The sequence below is a fragment of the Hylobates moloch genome, unplaced genomic scaffold, assembly GCF_009828535.3.
Source record: "Hylobates moloch isolate HMO894 unplaced genomic scaffold, HMol_V3 SCAFFOLD_3, whole genome shotgun sequence".
NCBI lineage: Eukaryota > Metazoa > Chordata > Mammalia > Primates > Hylobatidae > Hylobates > Hylobates moloch.
The window spans coordinates 26,788,541-26,802,664 of record NW_026652278.1 but is presented as its reverse complement, the minus strand read 5'-3'; the positions used below and the strand labels follow the sequence as shown (position 1 = coordinate 26,802,664).

At 40.2% G+C, this 14,124-nt stretch overlaps 1 protein-coding gene across 3 annotated transcripts in view; it reads right to left on the bottom strand.

Moving 5' to 3' along the window:
* The window catches only part of SORCS1 (sortilin related VPS10 domain containing receptor 1), a 602,630-nt gene that overhangs the window by 102,857 nt on the left and 485,649 nt on the right, over nucleotides 1–14,124 (bottom strand). For all 3 annotated transcript variants that reach the window (XM_032178269.2, XM_058436040.1, XM_032178276.2), the window contains exons 11-14: nucleotides 5,643–5,745; nucleotides 5,302–5,378; nucleotides 3,362–3,453; nucleotides 846–953 (exon numbers count right to left, since the gene is read on the bottom strand). In XM_032178269.2, coding sequence (XP_032034160.1) covers nucleotides 846–953; nucleotides 3,362–3,453; nucleotides 5,302–5,378; nucleotides 5,643–5,745 — 380 coding nt within the window. The remainder of the gene's footprint in view (nucleotides 1–845; nucleotides 954–3,361; nucleotides 3,454–5,301; nucleotides 5,379–5,642; nucleotides 5,746–14,124) is intronic.

Sequence of the window (14,124 nt, the reverse complement as noted above, 5' to 3'; positions counted from 1 at the left end):
TGGGTGCCTGTAGTCCTAGCTACTCGGGAGGCTAAGGCAGGAGAATGGCATGAACCCAGGAGGCGGAGCCTGCAATGAGCCAAGATCATGCCACTGCACTCCAGCCTGGATGACACAGTAAGACTCCGTCTCAAAAAAAAAAAAAAAAGTAGTAGTGGTAGGGGAGAGAATTAGAAAGCTTACCAAGTATTGACTTTGGCTTGAAAGTTTTCATTGATGACCAGATCAACTACTTTACAACCTTCCCTTTCTACTTTCCATGTCCAGTTTTCCAAAGGAAGGAACTATTACAGTTTCCTACTTGAAATTCAAAGTCCATGTATTGAAACCCATAGGCAGGGTCATTAATCTTTCACAAATTAATGATAATTACATTCCAGACAAAAATGAGTATAAATGCAAATTCACAAGAACAGACTGTTCTCACGGTTTTCCTAATATGCCTCACAATTGGGTTAGGTAAAGAGCCAGGGAAAAATACAATGCTTTATGGCATTTTGATGAAACTCTATGTTCTGACTTAAAGTGAACTCATTCCTATATACCTGAGATTTTCTACATATCCACGTTCTTTATTATTAAAGTTTTAAATGTACAGGTTTATTTCCTATCGAAATCATCACTTCTAATTTCTCTAAGCGCCTCAGTCTGGGTCTCCTAAAAACTATCAAAGAACCAAGAAAATAACTGCCCACATTTTTCTTCCCTATTTGCTGTACACTCTTGCAGTAAGATGCAACAACCTTGAGCATAACAGCTGCAAATCAAACAGGCTTAGCTATAAAACATTTTTGTGGATTACTCTTTTCTATGAAGGCTGGACCACATCATAGTTTTCAACTTACGTCATGATGAGAGTCTCTTCTCCAGGCTCACCCAGAACCCCATCCACAAAAAGTGGAATAGATGTGAAACTGTATTTGCTCCAAGATCTCCCTTCATCAAAACTCAACCTAATGATATAAAAAATATCAGTCATCAGATCTCCAAAGGAAAAAAAGATGTCATTTCAAAGGAAAGACACTCTCAACCCAGAGATAATACATTTTAAAAGTAGCTAAGACTTTGTCAAAATGAGCCTTTCATATGAATAAGTATTCTTAATTATATCAGAAAGTAGAAATACAGTTAGCCAAGCCATCAGGACACAGATGTATTAAAACATCAATAAAAGGAGAGCTACATTAAATGAGAATAACTATAAGTCTTTTATAACATTGTTGAAAGTTTGGATATTTTATTATATCTTAGACCTCAAGCTCTTGACCCTGTCCAAAACCTCTCTACTGTCTAACAAGTCTTACAGGTGATCCTGAAGAGTGATGACCTTGTAAGACTTACTTAGATTTCAACCAACCCATCCCCAAGTGACCAAGTCCTCAGTGTGTCCTCCTTACAACTATAAATCCTGGTTGACCTCACTGAATGAATGAGTACAGGATAGGCTCTTGAAAGCAAGAGTAGATAATTCTTCAATCCTGATGGTCACGGGAATGGTCTAAATGCTTGTATCCTCTCTAAAATTCAAATATTGAACATCTAATCACCAATGTGATGATATTAGAAGGTGGAGACATTGGGAGGTGATTAGATCCTAAGGGCAGACCACCCATGCAAGGAATTAGTGATCTTATAAAAGAGGCCTCAGAGAAGTGCCTTGCCCTGGCCGGGCACGGTGGCTCACGCTTGTAATCCCAGCACTTTGGGAGGACGAGGCGGGTGGATCACGAGGTCAGGAGATCGAGACCACGGTGAAACCCCGTCTCTACTAAAACTACAAAAAAATTAGCCGGGCGTGTTGGCGGGCGCCTGTAGTCCCAGCTACTCGGAGAGGCTGAGGCAGGAGAATGGCGTGAACCCGGAAGGCGGAGCTTGCAGTGAGCCGAGATTGCGCCACTGCACTCCAGCCTGGGCGACAGCAAGACTCCGTCTCAAAAAAAAAAAAAAAAAAGAAGTGCCTTGCCCTTCCCCATGTGAGTATACAGCAAAATGGTGCCATCTATAAACCCAAAAGTGGAGCCCTCATCAGACACTGAATCTGCCAGCACTTTGATACTGGACATCTCAACCTCCAGAACTATGAGAAATTAATTTCTGTTGTTTATAAGCCACCCAGCTTATGGTATTTTGTTATAGCAGCCCAAATGAACTAAGATGGTCACCCAAGATCTTTTCTTTGCTCTGCGTTTCTTTATGGATGCCCTTGCCCAAGCTTAGCCTTTTTTTCTCTCTCTCTTTTGCAGCTTTCCCTTCAGTCTTCAAACTAACTAACAGTAGAAGGAAAACTAGGCTTTTGATTTTGGACAAACTCATATATGGAGAGAACCACTTTCAAAAACACAGTTGAAAGAGCCTATTGATAACTCCTCTGGAAGTTAGTCCTTATACATCCAACTGTGGGACATGCACAGGCAGAATTGTGGAATATCACCTCAAAAAAGAAAAATAAGAAAGCAAGATCAGGAGAAATGAGACTGGAGCAGAACTGTCATGAGCTGATCATCTCTGTGTGGAATGTAAAAATGAATACAGATATTAAACTCCAGGAGATGTTATTTGGGAAAGGTGACTGCAAGAAGTCAAGCTATTCAGAGACTATACCTGATCATGAACATTGTTCTACCTGTAATCATGCTGAGAGAATAATATACTGGTGAGGGTGTGAGGGTGAAAGTATCGTCACACTTGCAAAGTATAATGCAATCTCTCTGTCTCTCTGTGTCGCTCTCTCTTTCCTACCTCCACTGTTCTAGTAGACCTTGACATTCTGAAACTGACCCAACTGTCCCATAGTACTGATGTTAATGGTTTCTTTGAATAAACACAGAAATTGATCCTCCTTGTCTCAAAACTTGAGAAAGTTACATTTGTCTTATCTGAGTTCTTCTCTCAGGAAACTAACCATCAGGCCTCCCGGGTAGTATCAAGGAGCTGAAACTTACCAGATAAAGGCATCTGGACAATAAGAAGCCAGACTACTTACCCATCATGATTGCCTAATTGACAGCTTGCTTCCTGTTGACCACTTCCTCTTCCTCACCTCCTCTTTTTTTACCCCTCCCTAATTCCATTTCTTCCCTCTATATAAACTCCTAATTTTAGTCATCACAGAGATGGACTTGGGACTGATTGCCCATATCCTTGGCTGTAGCACCCAATTAAAGCTTTCTTCCCTGGCAATATTTGTTGTCTCAGTGGATTGGCTTTTTGTGTGGAGAGTAACAGGACCTGAACCAAACCTCCGCATTTTGGTAACAGATTTATTACAAAAACAGACACAGTTTGATAGCCTGACTCCTAGACTGATCTTAGCAGTGCAGGACCATCAGGTGCAGATCTCACAGGCAGCTGGTGCCCTTACCAAAGATGTCGAATTGGGAGAGATGTGTGTTTCATAGCAACCAGGACTCCACCTTGATCCAGGTACAAAACACTGTGCTCTTCTTCAAAGATCTGGATGAGGAAAACACATACATGGACACACATCCACATCCACACATACCCAGGCTTCAGAGAATCAGTCTTCACATGAGAACAAAAATCCTTCCCATGATAAAAATAGGTTTCCCTAAATCTTTGGGAAAATAAAGCTATAGAACAGTTCTTTCCAATATGGGCTACTGTACCATTGGTGTTACACAAAATAATTTTAGGTGTATATAAAATAAATTTGAACAATGAATATTTATGGGTTCATGCTTAGATTCCTTCATTTTCATGGTAATTTCTATTGATTCCCAGTTATGACGGTGTCAGAATATTGGTTAACTGTCATATATTATACATCTCTAGACAGAGGGAACCTTAGAGATCATTTACTCCAACAGTCTCATTTTCATAAATAAGAAATCTAAGGTTTAGAGAGACGTGGTAACTTGCCTGAGATCATGCATACAGTAATGGATGGAGCTTGGACTTGCTGCATTACAGTGCCCTTTCCAGATCTTATTATTTTGAAGTTACAACTGTTATCAAAGAAAACTGTTCTTGTTTAATTAATAGATGTTCCACCAAAATCATGGTGAGTTCTGTCGTCATCTTTGGGTACATGTGTCATTGGGTCTTTTTCCAAATGTAGAGAAAGAAATTTGAAGTCAAATGGAGACATAATGGAAACAATCTCTAGATCCTTTCTGTATAAGATGCATGCTGTTTTCTCAGTCAGATTATTAGTGTAGCCTTGCCTGGAGTTACATTACAGACAATCTTCTTCCACTTTGTTTATTTCGTATACCCAAGATGCAACTAAAGACTATAGAAGTAAAGACTTCTTTGCCTTGTTTGGGATGTTGGAAAGAAGAAAATGAGATCCTGGCTCTCTATTCTCCAGAGGAAGTTTATTTAGAATAGTCCAGGTTTCTACACACCTCCAAGATCAATTGCTATTAGGTTTCTTATGCAAATTTCTTCCCTTCCTCCTCCGCTCAAAATATCAGAATCCCACTGAGGATCTATAAGGGGTCTGAAGCTAAGAAACGGCAATTGGAACGTAATGTGGACACCTCTGTCTAAAATTTAAAGCAGAGTGCTCTCATCGCTAAGTGTGATTACCTGTGCATTAGATTTCAATTTACAGTGCTAGTTATTGTATGATAATTAAACGTCAGTAGGTTATTAAAACATATTTATTGAAGTATAACAACCATGCATTAGGCGCATATCTTAAGATTGCTAAACCTCATTAAATGCCTGTTTTGTAAGCTATGGGTATCTAATTTTCATTCAGAAGAAAGGCAGGAAGCACTTAAGCTAAACACACACGTTTAAAGTATTCCATTTCTTCTTTCTCTAACATATGCATCCTGATGGTTATTACTCTGTCTTTTGCACATGAGATTTAAACATCTCAGAACACCACCTGGGTAATGGCCATTTCTATATCTGCATTCCTTCCTATTCTGACTTCAAGGCAAGGGGAATTTATGGAGCCAACTCAGCATTAGATATGTAATCTACCCTTAAGGCTGCATATTCCCTATATGATAAACCTTTAGGAATTCTGGTTTTCATCTGTGGGAAAAATTTAGTCAGACTTAATTTGGTTTCATTGTGACTTATAAACATCCTTACATACAAGCTCTGAATAAGGAACATCTTTATTAAATAATAAAAAATCAAATTCCATAAATATTTGCTACACTCCAAGATTTAAGACTTTTATATAAAAAAGGAAAAATAAACATATTCACAGTCGTTAGGATTTATGTGTAGCACTGCTGAAAAAGTTCCCAGATTTGAACCAAGCTGGGCAATTTTTATGTTACTTAAACTTCAGCGATTTGACCCAGGGTATTTTCTTACCTGCCTCCAGGTGTTCCCTGCATCTGAAGAGACAAACATGCTGATGTCAGTGTCTGACAATTCAGAACCTATATTACCTAGAAAGAGAACGGTGCCATTAGTGAAACGAACTTTCTGCAAAAGCAACAATGGACTATATTGGCACGTGCATTGCCTGAGAAAGATTTTGACTGCAAGCATTCTGTCTGTGCAGGGGTTTTCTGCAGACTTGCTTCAGGGCCAATGGTTTAGGTGCCTTTCAAAAATATTTTCAGCTTGCTCATTAAGTTCCAAGTACAGATATCTAGCTTCTTAAAATAAACACTATTTACCACAGCCAGCAAACCAGGCAAGCTTCTTACCTGATGCCACTATGATGCTTGGAGCTGTGTCTTTGCTAGCAATGATCCCTGATGTGTAGGGATTCTCAGAGACCTTCAGGTGAAGGTGTAGTGAGCAATAGGGCTGAAAAGAGAAATAATAAGTGCCACAAAAATCACATAATCAAAATGGTAATTTGAAGCTCAGAATCCGATCATCCATCCATCTAACCAACCATCCCATTTATCATACATCCATGCACCACTCCAACCACCCATTGTATCTATACCTACCTAACATCTTTCATCCCCCAAATATCTAGTGTCCACTAAGTGTAAAACAGCCTTCAAGTTAGTAAAGACCACCGTTATTTTAGGTATAATATAATTTGGTCTTTGTCATTACAGAGCTTAAAATTTATATAGAGGGCATGAGATCCTTCTATTAATTAGCATAAAAAGAGAATATTTTAACAGCCATAAAAAATGAAGAGACAAAATAGTATGAGATTCTAGAAGATGGAGAGACTATGCTGAACTTTGAATCATGAATGATTCCAAAAAGAAAACAGTGCCTGAAGCAAAGATGGATAGGCTATGAACAGTAGGTAGATGTTCAAGAGGTTAAAGAATATTTCAAGCCTGAGTAATAGCAATAACAAAGAAAAAGAAGCAGAAAAGCTGAGCAGCACAGTATGTCGTCAGAAAAGACTGAAGAGGAGAAATAGGATATGAAGCCAGGAGAGAAGGTCAAGTCAAGCTGGGAGGATTTTGAAAAAAATAGGTTGGTATCTCTTAGTCATTCTCCATTTGAGACCTTGGTCTCAGCTGCAAAGAAAAAGTATGTGAAATTATCCAAACACCTGCCAGAAAAGTGGCCCAGTATCTCTACCAGGGTATTATCAGAATCAGAATTATTCCATATAAAAGTCATACTTGTAGACAAAACGTACTAGTAGTAAAAATTTAAGTGAAAATGTAAGGGACTTCTTTGTGCAGAAACCTCATTCAAATTATCTGATTGAAATGTCAACAGTTTTCAAGAAAAAAGGATAATAAATCTTATATGAATTTTGCTTAAAATAGTTCTTGTACTGAGTTGTCAAAAAATATAAGTTTGTGTTTGAACCCACATTTCTTTTCATATCTCAGGAAGATTACTTTCTAATCTTATCAACTTGAGTTTCTGGAATTACCAATGTATCTCTGTTATTACTTTTATTCTGCTCTGTAAGTTTCAGCCAGCAGACATTCAGACACCTACAGATACAATGATTAAATTTATATAGGATGGAGTAAATGACAAAGTGAAAATGAAACTCAGAAATAAAAAGAGCCAGAACGCTGGTGAAATAAAACAGCAGATCACAATTGGATATTTTCTTTACTACCAACAAAGTAAAACTCTCAAGGTGCACTAATAGTAACAAATGATCGGTTTTGCATAAAAATTTCACGTAAAGCTTTCAAAAAAAGGAGTTTTGACTTTATAATGTTCTATAAGGGTAAAGAAGACAGCCCCTATTAGAAGAAATATCAGGCCTAGACTCTTGGCTTTTATTTGTCCAAGAGGAAGATTAGAACAGGTATAATTAAATGCTGTGCATGTTCCAGAACAGCATAGTACAACACTCAGATGATGTAAGACAGGGTAAACCAGGAGTGCAAAACCAGTTTTCCATGAAAGTCTTCCTGATAACTGCAGCCTATCAGGGTCTCCTCTCCTCTAATCTACAACAATTTATTTCACTATGCACAATCTTGTATTATCTATTTCAGGTATATACAGTTATATCCCTCTAAGCATATACTCTATAAATAGAGATAACTGAGGCCGGGCGTGGTGGCTCACGCTTGTAATCCCAGCACTTTGGGAGGCCGAGGCAGGCGGATCACAAGGTCAGGAGATCGAGACCACGGTGAAACCCCGTCTCTACTAAAAATACAAAAAAAAATTAGCCGGGCGTGGTGGCGGGCGCCTGTAGTCCCAGCTACTCGGAGAGGCTGAGGCATGAGAATGGCGTGAACCCGGGAGGCGGGGCTTGCAGTGAGCCGAGATCGCGCCAGTGCACTCCAGCCTAGGCGTCAGAGCGAGACTCTGTCTCAAAAAAAAAAAAAAAAAAAAAGATAACTGATTAAGTACTGCTTTGCATCTTTTGTGAAACCTAGCATAGAATCTAAACAAGATAATAAACAGAAGCTTGCAATATCAAGTAATGCTTTTTTGTTAGGACATGAAAGGTATCACTTTACTATTTTACTTAGAGCAATGCCAGGAGTATGTGGGCTGGATTATCAACCACATAATCTGAATAATGTTGTGAGCATCTGTGTGGCATTCCAAGAAGTAGACTACTGCTTGTGGATTATCCCTAGACATATGAGCTTAACAGAGGACTTTCTGCACCACCAAACAGAGGACATCCCTAGCCAGGAGAGCACCCAACTTGCAATCTTAAGCCAGTTGCTTGCCACTGCTGGAAGATTTTGCAAGTTATTTGCTACCTGACCTAAGGATTATGTGGTAAGGGGCAGTTGCCATCACAAAGGAAAGATGTCAGGCCGGGCATGGTGGCTCATGCCTGTAATCCCAGCACTTCAGGAGGCCAAGGTAGGTGGATCACTTGAGGTCAGGAGTTCGAGACCAACCTGGCCAACATGGAGAAACCCTGTCTCTACTAAAAATACAAAAGTTAGCCAGGCATGGTGGCGGGCACCTGTAGTCCCAGCTACTCAGGAGGCTGAGGCAGGAGAATCACTTGAACCCGGGAGGCGGAGATCACACCACTGCACTCCAGCCTGGGTGACAGAGCAAGACTCCATCTCTAATACAAAACCAAAACAAACAAACAAAAACAACAACAACAACAACAACAAAAAAAAACAAGAACAAAGGAAAGATGTCATTTTTCCATTGGCTACCTCAGCATGCCTCTGGTTGCCATGGCTTTCAGAGGGCTGAGATAATATTAACCTGAGAAAAAAAGACACCAGTTCACTCAGTAACAGCAACATTAGAAATGATCTTTTGGTGCACTTTTTTCTCCACTCTCACATTTGTGGTACTGGATTGCCCCCAGCTGGTATAAGGAAAATATTCTGTGGCTTTTTTTCTTTCATTTTCTTCAAGGAAGTTACATAGTCTACACAAAGGTTTATGGAAAAAACGTTGTGAAGTGATTCATCTTCACTTTTTTAACTAAAGCTGTTGTACTGACCAGTTTTGGACGTTTGTCCAAGTTAAGTCATAAACAATTAATATAGTTTATATTAGTATATTTTATCCTAATGCTTATCAAACCCCTCCAAGTTTCTGGAGGACACAGGACAAAGCTCTCCAGTCCTTATACACATTTTGCCCAGGCTGGGGGCACATCATAGGCCCCTCTCTTCCTTTCACTTGTCTTCTGCCTTCTTTTCTCTCATTAGCAAATATATGCTGAGTATCTACATATGCTAATAGTCACAATAGTTATCTCCAAGTCAACAGAGTCAAAGCACAGCCTGTTCCAAAAGCAGTTCTCTATTTTCCTGACCTTTCCACATTAAGAAAATACGGAAATGTACACCCAAACCACCAATGCCAGCAGCTGACCTACAGAGGACAGAACGACCAGCACACATGCTTGGAAGCTGCCCTTTGCATCCTTACACATAGTCACAGGCCATGGCATATCATCAATTGGTAAATTCTAGGAGCAACTAGACCGTTAGTCTGCAATCTTTTCTGGGTCAGGTACAAAGTTTGGGGATCTAATGCAAACTAAAGACCAAGAAAAAGTGCACACAGACAAGTGTACAGAGTTTTTCACTTAATTTCAGGGAGTCTGCAAACCCCTGAAACCCATAAGTGGACCTCTAGTTACTAGTTACCTTTCTTTGCCTGATCCTTTTAACCAACAAAATACTGTGGCTATTGCAAGTGTTCAGTAAATGTCTGCTGAATTTAACTGATCCATTATTATTGTTTACTTCAAATATTTATCATTTATTCCTCTTGTCTAACTGAAACATTGTACCCTTTGACCAATATCTCCCTATTTCCCCTGACTTCTAGCCTCCAGTGACTACCATTCTGTCTCCGCTTCTATGAGTTTGATTGTTTTAGGTTCCACATACAAGAGAGAAATGCAGACTTGGTCTTTTTGTGCCCGGCTTATTTCACTTAGCATAATGTTCTCCAGGTGATCCATTAATTATCTGCTGTGTTTCTAGCATTGTGGATCCCAATGGGGAATTACCACATAATGGAATACATTTCCCCACCATGTAAGAAATCAACTTTAAAAGCTGTTATATTACTTAAGGGTCAACCAGCTTCAAATCCCAATTCTTTCTCCTCAGCCTCTGTATCAACTGCCTTTAGATCCTATCTTCATGGTACCTTTATCTCTATGGTATCTAATCTGCATATTGTACTGAAAAGACAGATCAGAGCTTTTGTAAAGAACAAGCTCCCAAATAGTATCCCCAACACTCTCTCTCCCGAAATACATACTCATTTGTATAATTTCTTTCCCTGACTTGGAACTCAAATTTATTAGATCTTCAATAAAGAGTCAACGGCAAACAGGAAGGACGCCCCTGGATCAACTGGCTGGGTATGGGGAATTCAGCTCCAGCCCAAATCAGCAAAATATATAGAGTCACAGACAATGCAAGAAAGGTGAAAAACAGATTCTCCTGGGGTAGCTGCCTGCTCAGCTCCAGTAGAAAACTGCCAGATAGGCCGGGCGCGGTGGCTCACGCCTGTAATCCCAGCACTTTGGGAAGCCAAGGCAGGCAGATCACGAGGTCAAGAGATCAAGACCATCCTGGCCAACCAACATGGTGAAACCCTGTCTCTACTAAAAATACAAAAATTAGGTTGGCATAGTGGCACACACCTGCAATCCCATCTACTCGGGAGGCCGAGGCAGGAGAATCACTTGAACCCAGGAGGCAGAGGTTGCAGTGAGCTGAGATCGTGCCACTGCCCTCCAGCCAGGGCAACAGAGTGAGACTCAGTCTCAAAAAAACAGAAAAGAAAAGAAAACTGCCAGATGAATCCACAAAGTCAGCACCTCTTTCCATGAAACACTGTGCTTTCCCTAAGGGCCCAAGGATTTGTCACAGGCTCAGTTCAGCTCACATCTTGCCTCTTGGGAGCCCAATCCTGATGCACTGGAGGCAGGTGGACCATGACCTGTAATATTCTATCTAATTGTACAATGCAGTCTTCAGAGGAAAGAAATCCCAGCTGGGCCTTCCAGGCAATCAGTCTAAAAGTCCTAAAAATATAGCCCAAATTACCCTAGATGTTTTATTTCTATAGCATAGATTTTTACCAGGAACACTGCATTCAGGCTGTAATTCTGAACTTATTCCACATCTGTAACAGCCCTGCTGGAAAAATCTCTTTTCTAATCACTAGGCTGTGCTTTCAGTGACACTGTCACTTTCCAAGTACTCACAATCTAAAATCACTTTTTATCTCATCTCTGCCACCAGCTCCCAAGCCTAAAGAAGGTTTTTAACAGTCTTCGTCTCCTGTAGCTCAAAGATTTTCTTTCCTATTTAGTGCCTTTGGCAGATCTTTGTAAAGTGATTTTGGTCTCTCCTCCCTGCTTCCCTTTGTCATTTTCCCCTTCTCACCTGCAGCCTGCTTTCTGAAGCTCGGGTTGAAACTACATTAAACAACAGGGTTAACAAAGAAGGAAGGCTGGAAGACTCCTGAGTTCCATACATCTGTATCCCAATAATCCCTCTTTCTTCTATCTTAATGAGCTTCCTGCTTTTGTTAACTTTGAGTGCCACTTGAGCCCATGAGCTTCAGAAGGTAGACAATGTGACAAATCCTCCAGTGGACTCTCAGAGGGAATGAACGGCTTCCATTAAAATCCAAATGCGAAACTGTCACGATACCTTTCGATGGAGTGCATACGCCCAAGTTGGCACCCCTAATGTTGAGCCCCTCCCACATGGGTTGAGCCCCTACCACATGGCAGGTATGATTCCTGGAGTTGATTCTTTGGAATGGTCACAAAGACAGGCACCGTCCCTAGGTTCATGAAGCCCACACTTCTGCAGGCAAGACGGACAAGAAAATCAAGCAGTACACCTGCTCATTTCAGATAACAATAGGGACCATGAAGAAAAAAAGAGTTAAGACAATTACAACTTCAGGGGATGCTCAAGAAAGTTCTCTAAAATTAAGATAATGAAGCAATGATCTGAAGGCCAAGAAGAAGCCAGACAAAGAGAAGGACATTTTAAGAGAAATAATAACAAATGCAAAGACCCTAAGACATACATGAACATGGTGAGTTCACGGTACACAAAGAAACACCCCTCCTCCACCCTGCCTTACATATAAGGAAGAAAGGGAGGAGGGAGAGGCTGGAGACCAGGGAGGATAACTACACAGGGGCCAGATCACATGGGGCCTCATCGCTCATGATATAGTATTTTTATTTATTCTACATGTATTAGAAGCCATTAGAAGGTTTAAGGAAAGAAGGGATATGATCTGATTTTTCAAAAGTTCAAGTTGATAACATTTACACACAATTTTAAAAAACAGCAATCTAATATATAGTAAAATAAAGTGGATCATTAGTTGCGCTGGGCTGAGAGTGTGGGTTCTAACTGCAAAGAGGCACAAAGGTATTTTTTAGAGCAATGGAAATGTTGTCTTGATTGTAGTAATGGTTATATCGGTATACATAGATATCTGTCAAACTTCATTGAACTATACTCTTAAAATCGGTATGTATGTATATTTTACCTCAAAATAAAGTTGATTCTTTAAAAAAGTGGTCCCATTGGCTGCTGTCTAGAGAACTGATTGCCAAGTAAAAGTGGGAGGACCAGTCAGAAGCCTGTCACTGTGGATCAGGTGAGCAACAATGCTGGCTTGGATTAGGGCAGTCCCAGTGGTGATGGGGAAGTAAGGTGATACCACATTTATATTTTGGAAATACAACAATAAGAGTTTCTGACACTGGGTTGGGGGTTAAGCAGGGGATACCTTGCTAAGCACTTAAAAGCCATTTTTAATCATTCATTTATGATGCCAGAGTCCCCAGGCAAGCCCATTTAGGTGACATGGTTAATTCTCTCTCACAGGCATTTAATCTCCAAAGTGCAGAGTAGAGACCAGCTTAAGGAACTGGCATATCCCATGCATCTTTGGTTAAGCAGCACTACGCTCCAACTTGGCTATAGCTGAACTAGGAAGGTGGCCCTGTTTTTTAAAATGCCACCGAACTGTGCCTTGTGTAGAGTAGGTATTCAATAAATAGCTGCTACATTTACTTACTCTGTCACAGGCATTGTGCACTTACTGTAACAACTGGCTTTTTCCCCCTGTAAATTGCCAGTAATAAGGATAGAAGCTGAGTGGGAGGCTGAATTTTAGACTGCTTCCCTGATGCACAGTGACAACTGTGATATCCTCTGCAACTAATAAGGTCAAGCTATGGCTGCTGGCATCTTCTCAACTAGGAGGGTGACCCACCTACAGCTATGAGAGATGAACCTGCAAAGTGACTGTCCAGACTTTATGGGATGGAAGGAAGCAAGCTGAGTGCGGATAACATCAAAGTCAGAACCGCATGAAGAGTGTGAATAACTATATACGTGTAGTTCATACACACACACACACACCCCTCCCCTACGAACCCTTCTTACTCGGATGAAGTGGTCCTCCCTCTAGGCTTACACAATCAGCTCTCCTTTTTGTAAATTTAGACACAGCTTCTGAAGTGTTTTACAGACATTGATAGTATTAATAATGTTTGCAATTTGCAATTTGCCTCTTCCTCACCTCCTTCTGCATTCACTCGGTACCAAAATTGGGGCAGGCATCAGAGCTACTAAGAGGAATAAGATGTGGCCCTGCAATCTTCCATTTATTAATCTAGTCACATTCAAGTAGCCAAGTAGACTGCAAACTCCTTGAAAGCAGGATTCATCGTTGATCCTCCTTTTGGATGCCATCATATATCAAATATATAAATAAATTCATACTAATCTATATACTGCTCAAATGTAAGGCAACTAAAAGAAAGTCATACTTTAAAGTAGGGGTCAGCAAATCTTTGTAAAGGGCCAGATAATAAATATCAGGCTTTTTTTTCATGATACAGAAAATAAATACCTTGGCCTTTGTTCACCAGTCTCTCTCATGACTGCTCAATTCTGCCTTTGTAGAGTGAAAGCAGCCATTGACAATACATGAATGAATAAGCATGACTGTGTTCCAATAAAACCCTATTTAGAAAAATAAGTGGTGGGCCATATTTTTCCCACAGGCTATAGTTTGCCAACTTCAGTTTTACGGAATAAGACATAAATGAAGAGAACATACTATAAAGAATACCAATAAGGGTACAAATCAGTGGTTCTTACCTTTTTTGAGGCATAAACTCCTCTGAAAATATGATTAAACATCTCCACAGGAAAATACATCTACACGACTCTGCATTCAGTTCATCAACTCTACAGCTGAATTTATGTATCATTAGTTCTGTAGCAGGTTACT